The following is a 23502-nucleotide window of genomic DNA, read 5'->3' as shown; positions in this document are numbered from 1 at the left end:
CAATTTTTTACATAGTGACTTCCTCCCTTCACTTTTCAGCTTTATCTGTTTTGGTGCTGGTGATTTCCTAACCATCACTTCCTCTGTCACTCCATTTATTCAGTGGCAGTGTCTCATGCAAATACTTCAGATTCGATCCCTGTGTCTAATTTAAAATGTTTGTAGGAGGGGATACTAAGCTGTCAGTTATGCTAATCTAATTGAACAAACTTGTTTAGAGCGAACATTCTGTTGAGCATGGAGGAAGTAGAAAATATATTCAGCAATTTTTTCAGAATTACATGTTTAAGCACCAACAATGTGCCTGGGTCTTTACAGGACAAATAAAGACAGCCCTTGCCCCAAGCAGCTTAGTCTATAAGACAAACAGAGATAAGATGCATCCGATGAAGTGAGCTGAGCTGTAGCTCACAAAAGCTCATGCTCAAATAAATTGGTTAGTCTCTAAGGTGCCACAAGTACTCCTTTTCTTTTTGTGAATACAGACTAACACGGCTGTTACTCTGAAACCAGAGATAAGACCCAGAGCAGATGTTGAATTAGAACATTACGGGTGAGATTTTTGAAAATGCATAGCATTGGCCTAGCTCTGTAAAAACCTCCAATAGAGTTAGGCTAGCTCTGGAGCACTTCTAAAAATTCCATCCTAAAACATTTTCTTTTTGTTGTGTAAGGAAGGTATGAGCAGATGTATTTGAACATTTTGTTGTATTCATATCCCCACTTTTTTTTTTTTCTTGGGGGGAGGTTGAGAGGAGAGATCATTATACTAGTAGCACCATGGTGGTTGTGATCCACTATAGATTATGTTTAAGGCTGCGAGTCTGTCATGGAGGTCACATAATCTGTTACTTCCATAACTTCTGCAGTGGCTGGTGCTGGCTCAGGGGCTGCCTGAGGCAGGCAGCCCCGGGCCAGCAGCAGCAATTTGGGTGTGTGGGAGGAGGCTACGGACAGGAGGTTGGGGGGCACTTACCATGTGGTGGGAGGCTCTCACTGGCATGACCCTGGAGTGCCTAGGTGACTGGGGGGGGGAGGCGCTCCGTACTGCCTGCCCCCGCAGCTCCCATTGGCTGTGGTTCCCGGCCAATGGGAACTGTAGCAGCCAGCGCTTGTACTCCTCTACCAGCTAGGAGCCGCAGGGATGCAGAGCCAGGTAAGGAGCCCCTGCCAGCCCCGGGCCACCTCCCCCAGCACCTGCAGGATCTCCGGACCACCCGTGCCTCTTTCCCATCCCCTTTCCCTCCCCCCACTCATTTTTAGTCACAGGTATTTTTGGTAAAAGTCATGGACGGGTCATGGGCCGTGAATTTTTGTTTACTGCCCGTGACCTGTCCATGACTTACTAAAAATACCTGTGACTAAAACATAGCCTTAATTATGTTGCATCACAATTTCTGTTTTAACTCCTTGTCTTCAGTCATTCACTTCTGAAATTTTCAGGTTTTAGCTGAAATTTTCCTTAATAGGTCTGTGCCTGGTGATTATTTTTGATAAGAGAAAAATCACTGAGCTGTTCTTGCATGAGAGGAGAATGAAGAGAAATATGTCAGTCAAATAGGGGTACTCCTCAGTATTTTTGTCAAGAGTTTTGAAATCTATCTATGAAAGAGACTATCTAAATTATGTGGCCCATCTAACAAATAGAAAAACTAAACCTGAAAATTTGGGTGACTTGCCTGGGCAGTACAATGATGTAGTGGCCTATAAACCAAAAAAACCTGACACAAGGTACGTTGTTAGAACTTAACATGTGATAAATAGGAGTAATATTGCTATTAAAGTTTCTATAAACTAATGTGTGAGGGGTAGCACACTTTAATGTTCAAATAAGGAATACTTAACCTACTTCTAGCAAGTCACCGTTTTTGAATCCAGGTGGGAACGAGGTTTGTCTCTTCACCAGTAATCTAACACAAATTAAACTAATTGTGCCTACAGTAAAATTTAGCATTTCATAAGCTTCTCTGAAAAATTGTCAACAGTTTTAAATTGCTTATGCATCATGCAGCGCCTCTAACCACATTAAATTTGTAAATAAAATATACTGTAAGAAAAACAGTTGTTTACTGGGCATAGTGTGAAAGGATGGAGAGAGTCTGGCTTGAAATGGTAATATATTTTCAAGGTGACCTCAGCATATTCATACTTCTGAGTTGTGCCTCTCAAGGGTTACTGAGCTTCAGAAATATCCTGTAAAGCAGTGCCTATTGGAGCTATACAAACTTCTTATCCTGGCTCTGCACGTAGGTACCCAAGATTATGAAAGGACCAGGTTTCCTAAATTGCCTTAGTTCCTTCCTTTTTTCAGCTAGCTGTGGCTGAAGGACTTTCACTCAGTGCCCAGAGTGATTTCTGGAGGATTTGATATAAAACTTACGTTTCCAGTGATTAGTTTGTGTTTGTGCCTTTATTCTAGATCAGGGGGTTCTCTTACTTTCTTATTGTGGCCTCCAAGTACTTTCATAAGAACAGCAGATTTAGGTGGTAAGCATTGTGTCTCTCCATGTTTCTAGAAGTAGACACGCAAACCAATAGTTTGTTCTTGCCATGATGTGTGTAGGGTCATCATATCTTGACTCCTTTGGGCAGCCGAGGCTCTTTGCCTTTCTACTCAAGGAAACTTAACAAATCCAGTCCCTATATCAGACACTGGACATGGACCTTGTGGAGAAATCTCAGTCAGGGCCTTTCTTCTGTGAGTGTCTGGCTCAGCCTTGGTGCTGTCTTGTGCAGCTGGCAGGTTCATCGTGACAGTTCTTGGAACTGGAGTGGTTGGTTTGTCCAGGGCTCATGTTCTCACTTGTGCTCACTTCTCTGGCCTATTGGGACAAGCCATTTGAGGCTCCATTCATTTGCTCTCCAGTTAGCATGTGGGCTATATGACCTTAATGACAGGATATCCTCTCCCTTGTGGGTTTGAAGAAGGTCAGACATAAAACCTATTGCTAGTCACCCATCTGCTGCTCTCAGACAGCTAAGGTTTTTTCTTCACTGCCACTTCCTCTACTGCCCACACCAGTATCTGTAAAATTGTCCCCTCGGTTGGTGTGCATAACTGCCTTTCACCCAACAAAGAAGAAGTTGTCGGGCACTTTGAAACAACATTGTCTTAAAAGGAGGATTGCTTCTTCCTCAAATTTTCCTGGGGACGTGGCCACGTCCTTGTTTGTTTGCCCCCTGATATCAGCCGGTTTCACGAGATGTTAGAACGTATGACTGAAGCTCTGAAATTCAGATGTCCGTAGATAGCCTTTTTAACTGTTCGAATGAAATCCAGCAGTACTAAGAGAAAGAGGGTCTTGCTACATTAATAATGAGCTACTGGACCCTGCTAAAGACATCTGATTGATTCCAATGTCAATCCCAACCATATTTAAAAAAAGGCAGCGACAATAAGGAATTCCAGTATTTCTGTACCTATATTGGCTCATTAGTGGTGTCAGTAGTAATTGAAAGATTGACAAAAATCCAAGATAATTTTTACCTTTCTACTGGGTAAGGACACCAAAAAGCTTGACTTTTGGTGAGAGATGTTTAGTAAATTTCTCTGGGGATCTGTGTGGCTAGGTACCAATTGCATCTTTGGGAAGAGATGTGTCTTCTCATTGACCACCTTTCTGACAAGTAGAAAAATGCTCTAAGATGGTGACTGAAAAGTGTTCAGTGTCCTAGCATGTCTTACAGGCATGACATGTCAGATGCTTTAATTCTTATGGTGGCATTAGTTGTTTTTCCTCAGTACTCCTATGTTGTTCTAAGGCTCAGATCTGTGGAGACCTACTCCTATTTGATGGGGAGATCCCTTGCAATTTTAAGATGAACAAGGTGCTTCAAAGAATAGAAGACTCCAAAGTATAACAGCAGTAAGTCTCGGGAAGTCCTTCCATCAGTCCTGACGAGGGAGAACTCTTTTTGGTATTAGAGACCTTACATGACATTCTGAAATTCCGGCCTCACTTCTGGAAGGTGCAGACTTTGCAGTATCAGAAGAAACAGTGGAAAGTATGTCAGGCAGTGAGCTGATTAATCTTCTTCCACTCTTTTTGTCATCTTTGGGATCAAGCCTTCAGATTTGACACATTGAATGAGAACTGAGAGGTGGTTTTAACTTTGGTTTTTCTCCATTTCCCCTTCTTTTGAGGATCTTTTTAGTCTGTTTCCTTGCAGTTTTGAGTGGAATTACTACAACTCACTGGGTAGTTGAGGTTGTTCAACTTGGATGCATGATGCAGTTCTGCTCCATGCTACTTCCTAACTACCTTCCCTAATTTCTATGATTGGAGACAATGATCTGGAAATCCTGAGTCTTAAACTAGATTCTTTCAAACTGTCTATGGATTCCTTTGTGGTAGTGCACTGAGTGACATATTTTGAGAACCAAGCACTGAGGCAATTGCTAAGATTTTGGGATGGGAGATGGTCAAGGAGAAGATCTCGTACTAAGTAGTGGTCTCCTGAATGGGAAGTGGTCCTAGCATAAACAATTAATGTTTCAGAGTACCAGATAGATTTCTATAAATAATGGAATGACATATTATTTAAAAAAAAAAAAAATCCAGACACAATTTTAAATGTGATGTTGTGTTGGTAGTTATAAATGGTAAATAAAGAATGCTATTTATTGTTGTTTGACAAATACATTAAAATATGAATATTTCTGTATCTTTTATAAGATAGTAAAATCTATAACTGTATATTATTATTTTTGCAGATTGACTCTAGCAGAATATCATGAACAGGAAGAAATTTTCAAACTTAGATTAGGACATCTTAAAAAGGTATGTGTAGTCATTTGCTCTGTGATTTTTGCTGCTATGCATCAAAGTGCAAAAACTAATACTGTCACAGTGTAAAAAGAGCTTGTTAGAGCTGTCTTACAAAATTGATTACCAGTAAGCAATGAAGAGTTCTGTATATGCTGAATAATGACTTTATTCCTTCCTGTTCCCTAATGTGGCATATTCTGGAGTATTGGAGAGACAGCATGCTTAGCTTCATGAAGTACTGAGTACATTGTATCAGTCTGCACTGACCTCTTGGATCAATGCAAATAATGAAGCAAGCAATTTACAAATACCTAGAAGATGATAAGGTGATAAATAACAGTCAGCATGGATTTGTCAAGAACAAATCATGTCAAACCAACCTGATAGCTTTCTTTGACAGGGTAACACGCCTTGGGGGTGGGGAGGAAGTGGAAGATGTGGTGTATCTTGACTTCAGTAAGGCTTTTGATGCTGTCTCGCATTACCTTCTCATAAACAAACTCGGGAAATACGACCTAGATGGAGCTACTATATGGTGGATGCGTAACTGGTTGGAAAATCGTTCCCAGAAAGTAGTTATAAGTGGTTCACAGTCATGTTGGAAGGGCATAATGAGTGGGGTCCTGCAGGGATTGGTTCTAGGTCCAGTTCTGTTCAATATCTTCATAAATAATTTAGATAATGGGATACAGAGTACACTTACAAAGTTTGTGGACGATACGAAGCTGGGAGGGGTTGCAAGTGCTTTGGAGGATAGGATTAAAATTCAAAATGATCTGGAGAAGTGGTGTGAAGTAAATGGGATGATATTCAATAAGGACAAATGGAAAGTACTCCACTTGAAGGAGGAACAATGAGTTACACACATATGAAATGGGAAGTGACTGCCTAGGATGGAGTACTGCGGAAAGGGATCTGGGGGTCAGAGTGGATCACAAGCTAAATATGAGTCAACAGTGTAATGCTGTTGCAAAAAAAGCAAGCATCGTTCTGGGATGTATTAGCAGGAGTATTGTAAGTAAGACACAAGAAGTAATTCTTCCGTTCTACTCTGTGCTGATTAGGTCTCAATTGGAGTATTGTGTCCAGTTCTGGAAAGATGTGGATAAGTTGGAGAAAGTCCAGAGAAGAGCAACAAAAATGACTAAAGGTCTAGAAAACATGACCTGTGAGGGAAGGTTGAAAAAATTGGGTTTCTGTAGTCTGAAGAAGAGAAGACTGAGAGGAGACATGATAATAGTTTTCAAGTACATAAAAGGTTGTTACAAGGAGGAGGGAGAAATATTTTTCTTCTTAACCTCTGAGGATAGGACAAGAAGCAAGGGGCTGAAATTGCAGCCAGGGTGGTTTAGGTTGGACATTGGGAAAAACTTTCTAAGTGTCAGAGTTGTTAAGCACTGGAATAAATTGCCTAGGGAAGTTGTGGAATCTCCATCATTGGGGATTTTTAAGAGCAGGTTGGACAAACACCTGTCAGGGATGGTCTAGATAATACTTAGTCCTGCCTTGAGTGCCGGGGACTGGACTAGATGACCTCTCGAGGTCCCTTCCAGTTCTATGATTCTATAATGTAGGGATATTATTGTTTTCTGGTCACTGAGTGAAGGAAGGTTGACTCAATGGGTAGAGCTTATCAAATGAGACTGGTACGGACAGGGCAACTTTTAATCTTTGTTTGGCATTAATGGTATTTGCTGCATATACATTTTATCAGCTATGTAACAATACATTAAATATGAAATATCAATATACGAAATACTACTGTTATCTTTCTGTAGGCCCCACAGATGAGGTCACTGGGAATTGAGGGGACTCAGCTTCCTGCAGTGAGATGCTCCATACCTCGTTGTCCCTTCCACTAAATCACATTTCTGATCTCTGCTTAGGAAAAGGGCATATTACTCCAGTTCTTAGTTTCAATGCAAGATGCAGTGAATAAGGCTACAGTTCCCTCATGCGTATTTTTAGTAAAAATCAGGGACAGGTTGTGGGCAATAAACACAGTTTCACAGAAGCCTAAGACTTGTCCCTGACTTTTACTAAAAATACCCGAGAGGGGGGAGCGGGGAAGGACAACAAACAGAGCACTGCTGGGGCTTGTAGCTACTTCAGCCCCCTGCTGCAGCTGCAGCCCCATGGGGGTTGACCCAAACCCAGCCGCTGCTCCAGCGGCCCTGGAGACTGCTACTGATCAGTTGTTTTGGCACCATTCCCCCCAGCTGTTCCCAGTGTGTTTTCCTCGGGGCTGACAGCTGCTCCAGCCTTGCCCCAGAAGAAGTCACAGAAGTCCTGGAAAGTCATGGAATCTGTGACCTCTGTGACAGAATCGTAGCCCTAGCAAAGAATGTTATACACATACTACAATTAGAATAGTTAATGTGAAAAAATTAGAATGGAAATAGCAAGATAGTTGGTAACCAGGCAGTGTTCTATTTGTGCAAATAAAATTTCTTGTCTCTCCCCTCTGGCTGTCTTTGTGTCCAGAATTGCCACATTTCAGCCTGAAGGAAGATTAAGAATTTCTCTTTTGTTTAAAAATGTTTAAGCCCAGATTATGCTAACTGATTTGGTGTTACGATGCTTTGTGTGCTCTAGTGTCACACCTCTGAATGTTGCAATCTGTCAAGTTTGTATTGTGTACAGAGGAAACAATGCTGTGGAAGTAAATATTTTGTGTTGGCAATATCCTTTCCATAATTCCAGGTGCGCTGATATGCTTTATTCTTGTTATGAACTTCCTCTGTTAGAATAATTCGTGAATTCAGCCGTTCCTTTAACAATGTGTTTTAAAGTAAAAATGAAAATTGATTTAAGGTCAAATATCTTTGCTGAATATCTTGACTAAGCAAGTTGTCAGGGGCATTCAGCACAGAAATAAGTTTTACAAACCATTTATTTTCAGTTGTATTTATCATTTGAAAATGGAAATGATATCTGTCATATTGTGACTAAAGTTGAAGCTCTCTGTGAATCCTCATGATACTTTTTGACTCAGTAAAGATCTGAGAATGCTGTAACATTTTGTAACATAAATACCATGGATAAACTAGGTTGCAATGACAGTTTTGATATTTATGTCACATTCTGGAATAGCTTCAATCAGACAGGAAATGCAAAGAGGGTGTCACAAAGGAAGGAAAGGGGGGTTTTAAAATGTTAAAATACATATCCCCTTTGAAAATTCCCATATAATTTGATTAGTGGAGTCATTAAACACAAAAATTCAGGCTTAGTTATTATTCATTCCTCCTTGGCAGAGTACCGTTAATGGTCTCTCTGATCTGGGTGTCTGATCTACATTTTCCAATATCACTGTTTTTTTGACATTCATTTCTGTCTTGGCATGGTTACTTTTTTATTTGTTTCTTAAACATTTTTCTTGAAAAATAGAAGAAAATATATTTAGTTTTAATTAATCAGCATAAATGTATTTGACTCTGTTCTTGTGGTTAAAAAGCAAATTGGAAGCACTTACTGTTCTTGGAGGAGGCATGTTTTTAGACTTCATTCTGGGGAGGAAATGCTTTTTGTCAGTCAGTGACTCAGCAACAGTTGAGTAGTTTTAGATAGATTGTTTAAAAAGCATTTAAGGCCCCACTGCTACAAAGGTTTACACACATGCCTAACTTTACTCATGTGAGCAGTTCCTTTGTTAAACAGAGGGACCATTCAAATGGGAAAAGCTAAGCATATGCTTAAAAATTACAAACTATTTTACTTGTAAATAATTCTGTGTTTCGTTTTAGAATCGAGTAATATACCTGGTCTGGTAGTTTGAAGCTAATGCAGCAACACAGGAGAACTAAAATGAAAGCTTAAATCCAATGTATATGTGTCTACTGATCGTTTTCCTTGCAGGTAGACATTTTGAAGTTTCACTAAAATTTCTCAATTTACTTCATATTAAAATTAATTGTAAGTCAAGGATATCGTCAAAATCACCAAAGTGGAACTTACAGTTTAAAACAAAAAAAAAAAAAGTAGATTTTCAGATTTTATTTTTCACACCAAACTCAAGGTTTCTAGACTTTTCTTTGCATTGATTTTATATATACATTATTATATTTACATTTTGTACATTTGAATTCTATATATAAGCAAGTATATGTCCATGTTCACTAATGGCTCAGTTTAAAAATACAGCTAAATTAATCAGTGGCAGAATAAGTGTGTGTGTGTCTGTCTGTCTGTAAAAAGTAATATTAGAAAAATATTTATTTGTAACTCTATAATGTGCTAGATGTCCTTTTTTAGAAAAAATAATCAGTCTCCTTTTTGCTTTTCATTTTATCTTCACTTTTATTGGTTCTTCTCATCTCCTAGTGTTCCCTAGATATGTGTTTCTCTGCCACCATAACTCTTCCTTATTTCCATCTGCATGCCTTCTCCATCTGGTTCTTTGCTGCCTGGTCCTCCTTCCCTTCACTCTCTAAATGCTTTCATGTTGCTCCTTTCTTTGCTCCCCTGGGTGTGGTGCTTACAAATGGTCCTCTTGTTTCCCAGCTCCTCAAGAAATGTCTCTCCTGCTAGATCCTCATGGCTCTTGTTCTTATGTTTTTACATAGCTGGTTCTTCCTTGTTTACAGGTATTCAAAACCTTAGTGTCTGAAGTAACATCTGGAAACTGTGAGACCAGCCAATTCTCTTTGGCCTAACACTGGTCTAATGAACCACATTTTGAGAACCACTGAGTTGCATAATATATGAACAGAACTCCAAAAGAGGCAAACAGGATCCCCCCTCCCCGTAGTCTCTGAGAATAACACTGGCAAGAAGAGACAAATAGGGTTTTTTTAAGAATGGGTGTGTGTCAAATTCTTTATAGAAGACTAATGGCTTATGAGAAGCTGCATATCATTTCAGGATATTCACCTGAGAGCTGCCAGGGTGAAGCTAAATATGAAAAAAATGGCTTGTTAACATACAAACAGGAAAATGCAAATAGTATTGTATACTAGGAAAAACCAATACTCCACTTAGTTTTGCCAGCAGAAGAGGTACCTTGCACTAGTCCAACTGCTGAAAATTGGGGATTTGGTCCTTCTTATCATTGAAAATTTATCTTGCAGATAGTTTTTTGTCCTGTCTGTGATGGGGAGGGATTCTTGATTCCATTGGCAGTCTTTTGATTGATCTGTGTCTTAAGACTGTTGGAGATATATTCATTTAATTTATATTCCAGATAGCAACAACATAGATTTGAGTCAATTATGCAGTATAGGTAATACTTCTTTCCTAGGGGGTAATTTTTCTTAGCGGGTATCATCTTAGAGTAATTCCATAATTACTTGCTTTTGTGTATGGATTGATTTCCAGTCCGCTTTGTAATTATAAAGGTTAGCCAGAGAGGCAGTTATTCTAGAAGTAAGGTATTATCCATTCTTTCTAAATTACGTTCCAATTAATTTAAACTTTCTAAGCAGAACTATCTAGAGTGGAAAACTAACAAACAGTACAGGGAAAATATGAAAACATTGTCTCTGACATTTTCTGTTGAACAAGCGTAGACCAATTTACCAATAAATTTATTCTAATGTTTCACATTATAAGCTTGTAGTTGCAAAGAGAGGTATTCTGTTCCCTTCGTGGGTCATTCCACTGAGGCAAGGCTGTCAACTCTCCCCCCAGTTCATGCAAGTCTAACTCTGTGGAAACAATGGTGCTCAGTAATCTGGCAGAATCACACGTTGTATTGTCACAATTATGAAGTGATATTCACCCAAGAATTCTGAAGGAACTCAAATGTGAAATTGCAGAATTACTAACTGTAGTCTGTAACCTACCATTTAAATCAGCTTCTGTACCAAATGACTGGAAGATAGCTAAATGTGACACAAATTTTTAAAAAGGGCTCCAGAGGTGATCCGGACAATTCCAGGCCAGTAAGCCTGACTTCAGTACCAGGCAAACTGGTTGAAACTATAGTAAAGAACAAAATTGTCAGACACATAGATGAACATAATTTGTTGGGGAAGAGTCAACATGGTTTTTATAAAGGGAAAGTATGCCTCCCCAATCTGCTAGAATTCTTTTAGAGGGTCAACAAGCATGTGGACAAGGGGATCCAGTGGATATAGTGTACTTAGATTTTCAGAAAACCTTTGACAAGGTCTCTCACCAAAGGCTCTTAAGCAAAGTAAGCTGTCATGGGATAAGAGGGAAGGTCCTCTCATGGACTGGTAACTGGCTAAAAGATAGGAAACAAAGTGTAGGAATAAATGGTCAGTTTTCAGACTAGAGAGAGGTAAATAGTGGTGATCCCCAGGGGTATATACTGGGACCAGTCCTATTCAGCATTCATAAATGATCTGGAAAAAGGGGTAAACAGTGAGGTGGGGAAATTTTCAGATAATACAAAACTACTCAAGATAGTTAAGACCCAGGAAGACTGCAAAGAGCTACAAAAGGATCTCTCAAAACTCGGTGACTGGGCAACAAAATGGCAAATGAAATGTAATGTTGATAAATGCAAAGTTATGCACATTGGAAAACATCCCAACTATACATATAAAATGATGGGGTCTAAATTAGCTGTTACCACTCAAGAAAGAGATCTTGGAGTCATTGTGGTTAGGTTTCTGAAAACATCCACTCAATGTGCAGCGGCAGTCAAAAAAGAGAGCAGAATGTTGGGAATCATTAAGAAAGGAATAGATAATAAGACAAAAAGTATCATGTGTCCTCTATATAAATCCATGGTACGCCCACATCTTGAATACTGTGTACAGATGTGGTCGCCCCATCTCAAAAAAGATATATTGGGTTTGGAAAAGGTTCAGAAAAGGGCAACAAAATGATTAGGGGTATGGAGTGGCTTCCGTATGAGGAGAGATTAGTAAGACTGGGACTTTTCAGCTTGGAAAAGAGACGACTAAGGGGGAATATGATAGAGGTCTATAAAATCATGACTTGTGTGGAGAAAGTAAAAAAGGAGGTGTTAATAGGGGTCACCAAATGAAATTCATAGGCAGCAGGTTTAAAACAAACAAAAGGAAATATTTCTTCACACAACACACAGTCAACCTGTGGAACTCTTTGCCAGAGGATATTGTGAAGGCCAAGACTGTTATAGGGTTCAAAAAAGAACTAGAAAATTCATGGAGGATAGATCCATCAATGGTTATTAGCCAGGATGGGCAGGGATGGTGTCCCTAGCCTCTGTTTGCCAGAAGTTGGGAATGAGCGACAGCGAATGGATCGCTTGATGATTACCTGTTCATTCCCTCTGGGGCACCTGGCATTGGCCACTGTTGGAAGACAGGACACTGGCTAGATGGACCTTTGGTCTGACCCAGTATGGCTTATGAACACAGTATGTCAGTGGTTCTCAAACTTTTGTACCAGTGACCCCTTTCACATAGCAAGCCTCTGAGTGTGACCCCCCCTTATAAATTAAAAACACATTTTTATATATTTAACACCATTATAAATGCTGGAGGAAACGCACGGTTTGGGGTGGAGGCTGACCACTCCCAATCCCCCCCAGCCCCTGCCCATGTAATAACCTCATGACCTCCTGAGGGGTCCTGATCCCCAGTTTGAGAACCCCTGCAGTATGTCAGTAGATAAAATATAATGTAGACACTGTGCTAAATAACTGTAATGAACATTTCACAATCTTAAAGAAAAAAAATTGTAGGCTGGTACTTTTAATGTCCCATGTTCACCTATTTTTTGAAAATGAATAGTTCATTATCTGCCAGTATTGATTTCCAGGTTTTATGATGCTCATTCTCTATTAACATAAACAGGATTTCAGATATCATTTCCCTGTTTTTTTGAGGAGTCCCATTTTAAAAGCACTTCTTACTGCTGCTCAGAAATTCTCAAAATCCTTGACTCCCAGTTTGGCTGTGTTAAATATAACAGCTTTGTTCATACCCAACTCTTGTGCTAGACATTACAACATGTGTGAAAGGTGGAGTAGAGTGCATACCAGTGTGATTTTTGTTTTCATTTTAGGACAAAAATGTAAAAATACTGAAGAATATTTTTTGAATCTACCTTTTTTTGAAAGTAGTAATAAAGTTCTAAACTTTCTGTTCACAGTGCTTATTCAGAAATAGTTTAGAAGTACCTTAATCTGAGATGTTTCAGAGGCACAGCCGTGTTAGTCTGTATTCGCAAAAAGAAAATGAGTACTTGTGGCACCTTAAAAATAAATTTGTTAGTCTCTAAGGTGCCACAAGTACTCCTTTTCTTAATCTGAGATGTGTGCAAAATACTACTGGATGGGAACACTAAGAAAGCTAATAAAGAGTGTATTCCATTGACAGCGCAATAGTCATAGTAATAGGATGATGATGCTGGTGCAATGACTTCATATTTCAGTTAAATTTTAAACTTGTTAAACTCATTTTCTACTTGTAGGAAGCATATTTACTGATGCTAGAACATCAGTTATTAATATCTGTCTTTCTGCAAGTTAAGCACCATTAAATTGTGTACTTGTACTACGGGATATAAATCAGTGATACTCGAGAGCCACAATAGTGTGAATTCATTGTAGCGTGTATGTGTGTGTGTGTGTGTATGAAACAATGAATGTGTGTGTGTCTGTGTGTGTGTATATATATATAAAATTCCCAAAGCAAATAAGTTAATAACAAAGTGCAAATTGATAACTTAATTTGTTAATAACATAGTAAAAGCATCCTGATTTAATTATTAACCAATCTAAGTTATTAACCAGTCACACAGTGTTTTAATATCATGTGCTGCAAAGAGCTGCATTAAAGAGACACATTAGAGAGCCACTTGTGGCTTGTGAGCCTCCGTCTGAGTATCACTGATATAAATTAATTGTAACTAAAGGATGTTTGAATAGGCAAGTATGGAGAGTACCGATGAGATTTTCAAAGGTGCTTAAATTAGGGGTTTTGCTCCTGATGCACCTAGGTGCCTTTGAAAATCCCACCGTAAGTCTTTGACAACATACATTCAGCATTTGTGATCTCGATAACACATAAACGGGAGAACTCTGAAATTACAAAAATATTCTTTGATCAGTGTTACAGATCAAATGCTTAATTAAATAATATTTAGATTATTATGAATATTATTGCCTAGTCTTGCTTTGTTTCACACTTGAGCTTTAAAATATTTTAAAGCATCTTTTCTAAAACTGCACGTATCTCAATTTTTTTTTTCACATTATACATCAATTTCAGACCCAGATAATCTCTCTCCCTGGCTGAGGTACAAAACCAGCTGCCACTCGATTTGAGTAGCATCCCCACAGTACAGGACAAAACTGAACATCCCATTACTTATAGGTTTCATGGAGAGAAGGATTCCTTGAAATTGGCTTAAACCTTATCTCTATGAATTGTTCAGGTATTAAGAGAAAAGCAGTTCAGTTTTCTGGTTCAGCAGCGTTTTGTAATGTAATGTTCCTCCATCACTACCAGTATTGATGCCTGGGTAAAAATATCCTTTTCAAACAGTGAGTAAATTGAGCTTTTATAGTTCATTCATTTCATTTGCAGGAAGAAGCCGAAATACAAGCAGAACTCGAACGTTTGGAAAGAGTTCGAAATCTTCACATACGAGAACTCAAAAGAATAAACAATGAAGACAATTCACAGTAAGCCACTAGATTTTAATTTTGCATGTTTATTCTTAAAATAGTAGTTTAATGTAGTTTAAAAACCACCTTCACCAAAATTGAACAGGATATACTATAACTTTTTATTAGGTGTTCTCTCTTTTTATATTTATCTTGCCTTAAATGGACTGTAATTTTACCTAAAAATAATGGTTATAATATAATTTACAAGGCATATGAGGGATTGAGCATGTAGAGCTGAAAATGCAGAAAATCTAAAACTTGCTACATCACGGTTCTGACATAAAGAATAGTTATGAGGGAGTCTAAAGCAACCCACTCATCTGAAAGTAATGCCTGTAGACATGGTGAAATCTTGATGCACTTGTGGAAATTTTATGTTGGTGTAACACTGTATTCAGCTCTATTGCGGTATTGTTCACATATTTATCAAAGCTCCAAAAAGCCCAAAAAAGCAAATGACTTAAGTCAAGTATATATTACTGATACCTATTACAGCATTTGAATTTGTGTGGTAATCGATTGTAAGATAAAACTTGCATCTAGAATTAACTGTGACTCTATATATTACATAACTGAGTAAAGTGAGCTCCTCTATAATGGTAGAGGATACCAAAAGTTTAATTTTATGTTTACTGTTTTGTCTATAATGAAACTACATATATGGTTTCAGCACTTCCAAAAGTGTTAAAGTCCACAAATGGATGAGTTTTTAATCAATAATATTTTTAATGGTTGCCATATGCTGTGAAAAGTGTGGTTGCTGTGAAGCTGTAGCATTAGGGCCATATTTTGCCATTGTTTTGAATTCAAGAAGTAACTGACATTGATGTTTTGCATAAAAACCAATGGCACAACAGTGTCCTTTATTAAAGACAAAAATTCTAGACATTAGGTGGCTGTCCAATGTGTAGAACTCAGATGCACTGAACATTTGGTTAACTGAAGAAGAAAGCATACTTAAAATAAAGAAGCAGGATTAACAAGAAGGAACTTACTGATTCTTGGAGAATGGCAGGTTTTGGCTATCCTATGCAGTAGTACCTGGTATGGTTGCCAATTCTGGTTGGACGAATTCCTGGAGATTTCACCACATGACATAATCTTTCATTAAAGATTAATCTTTAAATCCTGGAGACTTGGCAACCCTAGTACCTGGATAGAAAAGCCCAAACTGTGCTTCCTGTTCTGAAATTGAGAACAGTACCTGTCACACAGGCTCTGTAGGAGTCCATGTACGTCAGTGCTGATTTTCTGCAGTAGATGATTATAAATTCTGTGTTGGAAAATGAAAAACTTCCTATCTTGGGTATGTGTTGGGTGGATGGAAGTATGAGTGTACCATCACTTAAAAAATAGATTGGATCCTCTGTTTCTGGTGCTCCTGGAGGACACTGTGTCCCTAGAGCTTTGAAATCAACCTCACTGTTATATATGATACCCTGAATTTGGTTGGTGGTACGTATAACTATCTGCTTTTAAAGTGTTTTGTTTTTCTTAGACAAAAGTTTTCATGAACATACAAATAAATTTTGATAATGAGAAATGAAACTTTTGATGTTTCATAGATGGCCACAGTAGATAGTAATGTACTTGTTACTTCTAGTAACTACATGTTACTATGGCTATGCCCGAACACATACTTCAACCCACACTTTTATGTAAACATAAAAACCCAACTACTGGCAAATCCTAACATGCAAGGCCTTACATAAATTCTGCAGAAAACTAAGGAAGCAGTCCCAGATCAGAGAGAGAAAAGTACATAGCAGTGTCTCACCACTATGGCTCCATGTCTAGTTGGCAGCCGGTGTCAAGTGGAGTGCCCCAGGGGTTGGTCCTGGGGCCGGTTTTGTTCAATATCTTCATAAATGATCTGGAAGATGGTGTGGATTGCACTCTCAGCAAATTTACGGATGATACTAAACTAGGAGGAGTGGTAGATACGCTGGAGGGCAGGGATAGGACACAGAGGGACCTAGACAAATTAGAAGATTGGGCCAAAAGAAATCTGATGAGGTTCAATAAGGATAAGTGCAGGGTCCTGCACTTAGGACAGAAGAACCCAATGCACCGCTACAGACTGGGGCCCAAATGGCTAGGCAGCGGTTCTGCGGAAAAGGACCTAGGGGTGACAGTGGACGAGAAGCTGGATATGAGTCAGCAGTGTGCCCTTGTTGCCAAGAAGGCCAATGGCATTTTGGGATGTATAAGTAGGGGCATAGCGAGCAGATCGAGGGACGTGATTGTCCCCCTCTATTCGACATTGGTGAGGCCTCATCTGGAGTACTGTGTCCAGTTTTGGGCCCCACACTACAAGAAGGATGTGGATAAATTGGAGAGAGTCCAGTGAAGGGCAACAAAAATGATTAGGGGTCTGGAACACCTGACTTATGAGGAGAGGCTGAGGGAACTGGGATTGTTTAGTCTGCAGAAGAGAAGAATGAGGGGGGATTTGTTAGCTGCTTTCAACTACCTGAAAGGGGGTTCCAGAGAGGATGGTTCTAGATTATTCTCAGTGGTAGAAGAGGACAGGACAAGGAGTAATGGTCTCAAGTTGCAGTGGGGGAGGTTTAGGTTGGATATTAGGAAAAACTTTTTCACTAGGAGGGTGGTGAAACACTGGAATGCGTTGCCTAGGGAGGTGGTGGAATCTCCTTCCTTAGAAGTTTTTAAGGTCAGGCTTGACAAAGCCCTGGCTGGGATGATTTAATTGGGGATTGGTCCTGCTTCGAGCAGGGGGTTGGACTAGATGACCTCCTGAGGTCCCTTCCAACCCTGATATTCTATGATTCTATGCTGGAAACAACATGGTGAGAGGATTCTTAATACACATGTGGTGGGTGCACAATAGCTCCAGCTACAACAAATACAAGAATCATACCTACTCGGATTATTCTTATCATGGATCTCTGTCATAACCGCTGTACTCATCTGATCAACAGTTAAAAACAAAATTGCACACTTTATGAAGGAGAAATACACATACCCCGTCCCATCTTACAAAGCCTGATGGATTCAGGGAGTTTGTTACAGTATGGGCATGGGTAAACTGAATTTCTCCTATTGGGATCCAGGAAGGACCCCCCTTAGCCTAAGGGGAGGATCCATAGGACCTGGAAACCAAATTATTCCGGGGGACAACTAATGAAATAGCAGGCACAGGAATGCAGTCAAAGGGTCAAATGAAGGGAACCTGATGGGGACACCAAGCAGAGAACCCCGGACAGCGCCCACTGCTCCTCGAAGGTATCAGGGGAGCCAGTGGACGCCACCCGGAGGAACTCTGCCCGGATGCATGAACGGGCGGAGGATCGGAAATAGGCCCCACAGTCACAGGAGGTCCCGTCCTTCAACCTCCCCTCCCTAGTTTTATAGATGGCCATTTTAGCCAGGGCCAGGAGGAGGTTGACTAGGAGGTCCCGTGACTTTGTGGGGCCAAAGATAGGGAGTGTGTAGATGAGGAGGTGAGGGGGAAAGTGCAGCCAAAAACGTAACAGGATATCTAAGAGGAGCCAGAATAGGGGCTGCAAGTTGGTGCACTCCAGGTAAACGTGCGCCAGGGTCTCCCTCAACCTCAGAGGGGGCAGGTGCCCAGGACGGGGGTAAACCGCACCAAGTACATGTTTGTGCTCACGGCCCTGTGAAGGAGCCACCAACTGATATCCCCAGCGGGCCTTGGGACTAGGGTGGAATATAGGCTGGCCTACCTGGGCTCCTCACCCTCTAGAGGTGGCAGGAGGTCCCGTCACTTTGTGTCGGGGTGGGACGCAAGGGTAAGGAAGTAAAGGGTGTGGAGCACGAGCATGTATAGCTGTTTCCTTGGCACAGTCTGAAAACGAACCGGCTGCAAATTGTGCAGCCGGCTCACATTGAAGGGACTAGGGGGAAGCCAGTCGGGTCTATGGGGCAGGGGCCCAATGAAAAGGTCTGGAGGGCCTGGGGTGGAAGGTGGGCAGGGCATGCCCTCTCGCAGGACCCAGTCAAGGTAGGCCTGAGCAGCGGGTGATAAGGTGGCCCTCACCTCCTGAAGTACGCACCAGGGAGTATGAGGCCTGGAGAGCCCCATGCGCCGTGCAAGCATCAGGGGATCCAGCCAGTCTCCCTGGTCGTAGGCCAGGAGGTCTCCCGACTCTGGTGACTTCTGCCAGGACCAACCTTTGGTGCACTGAGGGGGACTCCGCCATCTGCACACGGAGCTGGGGGTTGTGTAGCAGGGGCTCCGTGAGGAGATCTGCCCCCTTGGTGTCTGCCACGGACCTGGTAGCTGAGAACAGTTTCCAGGTCCGGAGTAGGTCCTGGTAGAACACCGGCAGCCCGGAGAGGTCCTGCGGAAGACCTCTTGGATGGAGATAAAGGAGCTGCCGGTCATATTGGAGCCCTTGGAAGCGGCGCAGAAAGGTGTGTGCCAGTACTCTCCACGCCAGACTACCTGAACTTTAAAGGAGCCTCTGTAGGGTCTGCATAGGCACTTCAGGCCCTGCCCTCCCTCCTCCAGGGGCAGGTGGAGGACCCCGCAGAGACCCAGTGCGCTTCTGGCCAAAAGAACTCCAGAATCGCCATCCGGAAGTTGGCCAGCAAACCCAGGGCCGGGACTAGGGTGTTGAGCCGGTACCAGAGCATGGACAGGACTAGTAGATTAAGCACCAGTGCCCTCCCTCGAAGGGAGAGGCACCGAAATAGTATTGTCCATTTCTGCAGCCGCTCTGTCACCCTGGCCTCTAAACCATACCAGTTTGCTGGCGGAGACGGACGCGTAGCAGAAAGGTAAATGCCAAGATAGAGCGGCAGACCCGCGCTCCACCAAATGGCCTGAAGCTCGGATGGGAGGGAGCTCACCTGTTACCCGTCCCTGACCAGCAGGCCAGAGCTCTTGACCCAGTTGACCCGGGTGGAGGAGGCTGCCAAGTAGACGGCCTGGCAAGCCTCCACCCGTGCCAAGTTGCCTGGGTCCTGGACCACGAGGAGCACGTTGTTGGCTCTTGCAGCACCAACCCTGTCAACCTCCGACAGAGGAGACAAAGGAAGGGCTTGATTGCCAGAGCGTACAGCTGGCCCGAGAGGGGGCACCCCTGCCGTACTCCCCGCCCGAAGCTGACCAACTCAGTCAGGGTCCAGTTGAGTCTGACCAGACACCCTGCGGAGGCGTAAAGCACTGGAGAAAACGCGCAAACTGGGGTCTGAAGCCTAACGCTCGCAGTGTCCAGGAGATACCCATGGTCCACCCTGTTGAACACCTTCTCCTGATCCAGGGACAACTGGTCCTTTCTCCTAGGCACAACTGACTTTGTCCTTGGCACAAAGACTAGGACTACGTTACCCCTGTTAGTTCTGAGTGGGTGGGAAGAGGTCTACGGTAGAAGATGGCTAAGCCCCACAACCTGAGAATGTTAGTGGGAAATGAACAGATTCAAAAAGGCTGATGATTTGCACATGTGACTATTAAGAACAGGACACTATAAAAAATATTAAAGCATTGCCACAATTCATTGTTGAAGAAACATATTACAATAATATACAATGCTACAGATGTAAATTTAGGAAATCCCACATATTGGCAAAAAGATAATCAAATCATTCCCATTCTCCCGTCAGCCTCGGGGCAGCAGGGACACGCTTTGTCTGGGCCAGCAGGAGAAAGAAAACCCTTGGCCCCTTTAAGAACTTGTACATGAGCCCTCCTCTCCTTATGGACACTTAGCCTCTTTATGGGCTTATGAAGGAGCTCTGTGGCTCATTGGTTGGACAGAAGAGTGCAGCATAAGCCTATGTCTCCCTTGCATCCAAAGGGAGGAATTATAAATCCTGCCCTGGGATGCCATCCTGTGCTGAGAAGGAAAGCTTCCCCTCCCTCCTCCTGGGATTAGAGTAAGAATAGATTTTGGGGCCTTGCTGGTGGGTAACACTAGTTTTGGGGCTGGGAAGGAAGGAAATTTTCCCTCAGTGAAGTTTGGCTTGGACAAAGTACATTTTTCAACTTCTTCTCAGCAGCCCAGGGACCTGAAGGGTGGGATAGGTTGTAAAAATTAATTTTATTGCAGCTTGATAGGTGTGCAGTGCAGGTAATTGTTCCAAAGTGGTCCACTTCCCTGGTGCACTGGAATTGGAAGTGGATTAAGAGAAGGCATCTCGTAAAGAAAGTGGAGAATGAGGTTGGTGCTCCTAATGTCTGGCATAATAAGGACATAGCCCCCTCTTCTCCACTTCCTTTACCCTTGTATGAGGGAAGGGTGGTAGGGTCCCAGCATGTTTATGGGGTGGGGGCTGTTGGTATGGGTAGAACAGGTTATCAAGAAAGGGTGGCCTGTCCTGGACAAGTTACTGCCAAATAGGTCCAAGGTGGGTTACTTAAAGTTGCAGCCTAATTAAACCACCTTCCTGGTGTCTTGTCTTCCTGTAGTATATTGGACATGGGACAAAGGCTAAACTGAGGGATGGGGGAAGGAAAAAGGAATGTTAGGAAATATTTTGGGTTTGTTTTTCTTTTGAAAACAAACAAGGAACTGGAACTAGTGATGTAAAATGCAAATAGAAAATAAAATTTGTGTTGTCACTGATCCAATAAAATTTGAAAATCAAAAGTAGCTCGAACACTTTTTCCCAGACAGTACATACCCAAAAGAACAGCTGAAATTTTGTTTCTCATTGGACTCAACTCACATATAGTAAAAATATAAACAGTTAAAAGCTTAATGGTAAAACTTAGACTTCTCATAATCTCTCAAAAAAGACTTGAACAAAACTAAGTGTCTGAATGGCAGTGTTTTGGTAGCAGTTGTTGATTTAATACCATATAATGATAACATTAATTTACTATTTTAAAAACTGCATAGCTATATTACACAGTGCTGCCTTAAAATTATATTTAGTTGAATATTACTGAACAGGGTTTTTCTCTTATCAAAAAATACTCGGATAAATTAGGTTATAATGATAATATGAAGGGACCTAGAATAGAGCTTGAAATGTATCTGTTACTTGAAGTCTTCCTACTTTCTTTTTAAGGTTCAAAGATCATCCCACATTAAATGAACGATATTTGTTACTTCATTTACTTGGTCGAGGTGGCTTCAGTGAAGTATATAAGGTAATCTGTATTTTGGTCTGCCAATGTAATATTTCATAGCCACATAAGTTTATATATATAATTTTCTTACTTTTGATCTCCCGGACTAAGGGACTAAGAAGGTTCTAGTTAGACGTGACAAACCCATGGAAAAAAATGCAGAAATTGAGCTTGTTTTTGGCTTAATTGGCTTGTCAGTTGCTTGTTGGCTTGTTTTTGGCTTGTAGCTTGTTTGGCTTGTAGCTTGTTGCTTCTTTTTTTTATCAGCTCCTGGCAAGCAGGGGCAAAGGGGGGAGAGAGTCAGGGGTGCACAGCGGGCCCACCACAATCCCAGACTGCACACCTGGGGGATCTAGTCACATAGAGTGTTGGGTTCTTAGGGATTGGCTTGATTTTTGGCTTATTGTGAAAGTTGGGGTGCTTATTTACCTGTGAAAGTTGGCAACTGTGGTTCTAAAATAGTAGCACTTCTTAAACAAAGGCTGGAAAAACTCCTTAGCTTATTTATGGAGGGAGAGAGCATCACTGAGCTGAGCATCACTGATCATACTTATGTAATCAATAGACAAAGGCTCCATTGGTAATAGGGAAGAAGCCAGGATTGTGACTGTAGACTTGCTGATATGTAAACTAAGGAAAATGCATTACACAAATTGGAAAATTAGGGACTTGTGGTACAGCCATAGAAGGGAGTGCGTGCCACTGAAATGAGCCTTTGTGAACCCAAACATAGATGTAACCTCTTGGTTAGTCATAGCTTCTCCGGATACATTTATTTTTCTGAATATAAAATTGGCAGAAGTCTTGCTGGATAAGAAAATATCTGAGGAAAGTGGAACAAAATTGTCAATGTTATGATAAGCTATCTAGTGCAACACCATGGCTCTAGAAACTGCATGTAGTGTTACTTGTGTAATAAAGTTTGTATACGTCAAATTAAGTGGGTCTTCACGATTATGAAGTGTTTTTCTATAACACATCTGTATAATTTCATTTTGCTTAATTTGTCTGTAGATCTGTGGATTATGTGCTGAATTTGGACCTTTTTGGGTGTTGTTTTTTTTTGTCATCTTTGGTTGTAATTGTCCCATATCTGGTTTTCTAGGCTTTTGATCTTTATGAACAAAGATACGCTGCTGTGAAAATACACCAACTTAACAAAAGCTGGAGAGATGAGAAGAAAGAAAACTACCACAAGTAAATATTAATAATTTAGGATTATTGTGGTAAATTGAACTGTGTTCTGTTGATCATGGAAAGTTAACAAACATCTTAAACATCTTCTTTTAGACATGCCTGCAGAGAGTATAGAATACACAAAGAACTGGATCACCCCAGGATAGTTAAACTCTATGACTACTTCTCCCTGGATACAGATACGTAAGTGAAATGACACTGGTTTTAGAACATTCCAAGTATTCTTAATACCTTACTTTTATTAAAATGAAGACTGTATTTGAACATTAAGGGTGAGATCCTCACCTCAGCTCTGACCTCATTATCTAAAATGACTGGAGCAATAATGTAAAGGGGCATTAAAAGCCCCAGTTCTGGCTGGTAGAAAATTCCCCATGGTGCAGACATTGTGGAAGACAGTCGTAAGGCTGCCTTCTGGGGACGCCCTCGTATAAGGGGCATGTTGGGATGGACTGCAGCACACAGTGCTGCAAGTGAGTCCAGGTAGCACTGTAGTACATAGGACAGCCCAGGGAAGCTACTGCAACTTAGACAGACCTCCAGGGCTGTCTTAGTTACACCAGGGGCTTCTCCAGTTCCCTGTGCAGCCAGGATTAGGAGTATCCATAACCACTACCATGCTTCCCTTGGGCTGTGCCTTTAAGATACCCAGCACAGAAGTTCACTGTAAGAGATTACACTATGTTTTTTATCAAGAAACTTGTCTAAGTATGCAAAAAGGAAAGTTTTTACATGGCCTCACTAATATTTGTGTAGTCTCTTTTCTGTTGAATACAAATGCTTTGATGTTGGGTTTTTAATTAACTAGTTATGCCAGTTTCCCTTAATTAAAAAAGCTAGATTATTTTATTCATATAAATGAAATTGTTAACTTGTCATTATCAGTCTTTAATTTTTTTTTC

At 41.1% G+C, this 23502-nt stretch overlaps 1 protein-coding gene across 2 annotated transcripts in view; it reads left to right on the top strand.

Annotated features, from left to right (window-relative positions):
- The window catches only part of TLK1 (tousled like kinase 1), a 129293-nt gene that overhangs the window by 86443 nt on the left and 19348 nt on the right, over positions 1 to 23502 (top strand). For both annotated transcript variants that reach the window (XM_084642993.1, XM_084642994.1), the window contains exons 12-16: positions 4715 to 4781; positions 14258 to 14355; positions 21343 to 21424; positions 22509 to 22600; positions 22694 to 22783. In XM_084642993.1, the coding sequence (XP_084499119.1) occupies positions 4715 to 4781; positions 14258 to 14355; positions 21343 to 21424; positions 22509 to 22600; positions 22694 to 22783 (429 nt within the window). The remainder of the gene's footprint in view (positions 1 to 4714; positions 4782 to 14257; positions 14356 to 21342; positions 21425 to 22508; positions 22601 to 22693; positions 22784 to 23502) is intronic.

Source organism: Lepidochelys olivacea (assembly GCF_965140295.1).
Source record: "Lepidochelys olivacea isolate rLepOli2 genome assembly, chromosome: 11".
Taxonomy (NCBI): domain Eukaryota; kingdom Metazoa; phylum Chordata; order Testudines; family Cheloniidae; genus Lepidochelys; species Lepidochelys olivacea.
The sequence above is the reverse complement of the archived record's forward strand: the minus strand, read 5'-3'. Positions and strand labels throughout refer to the sequence as shown.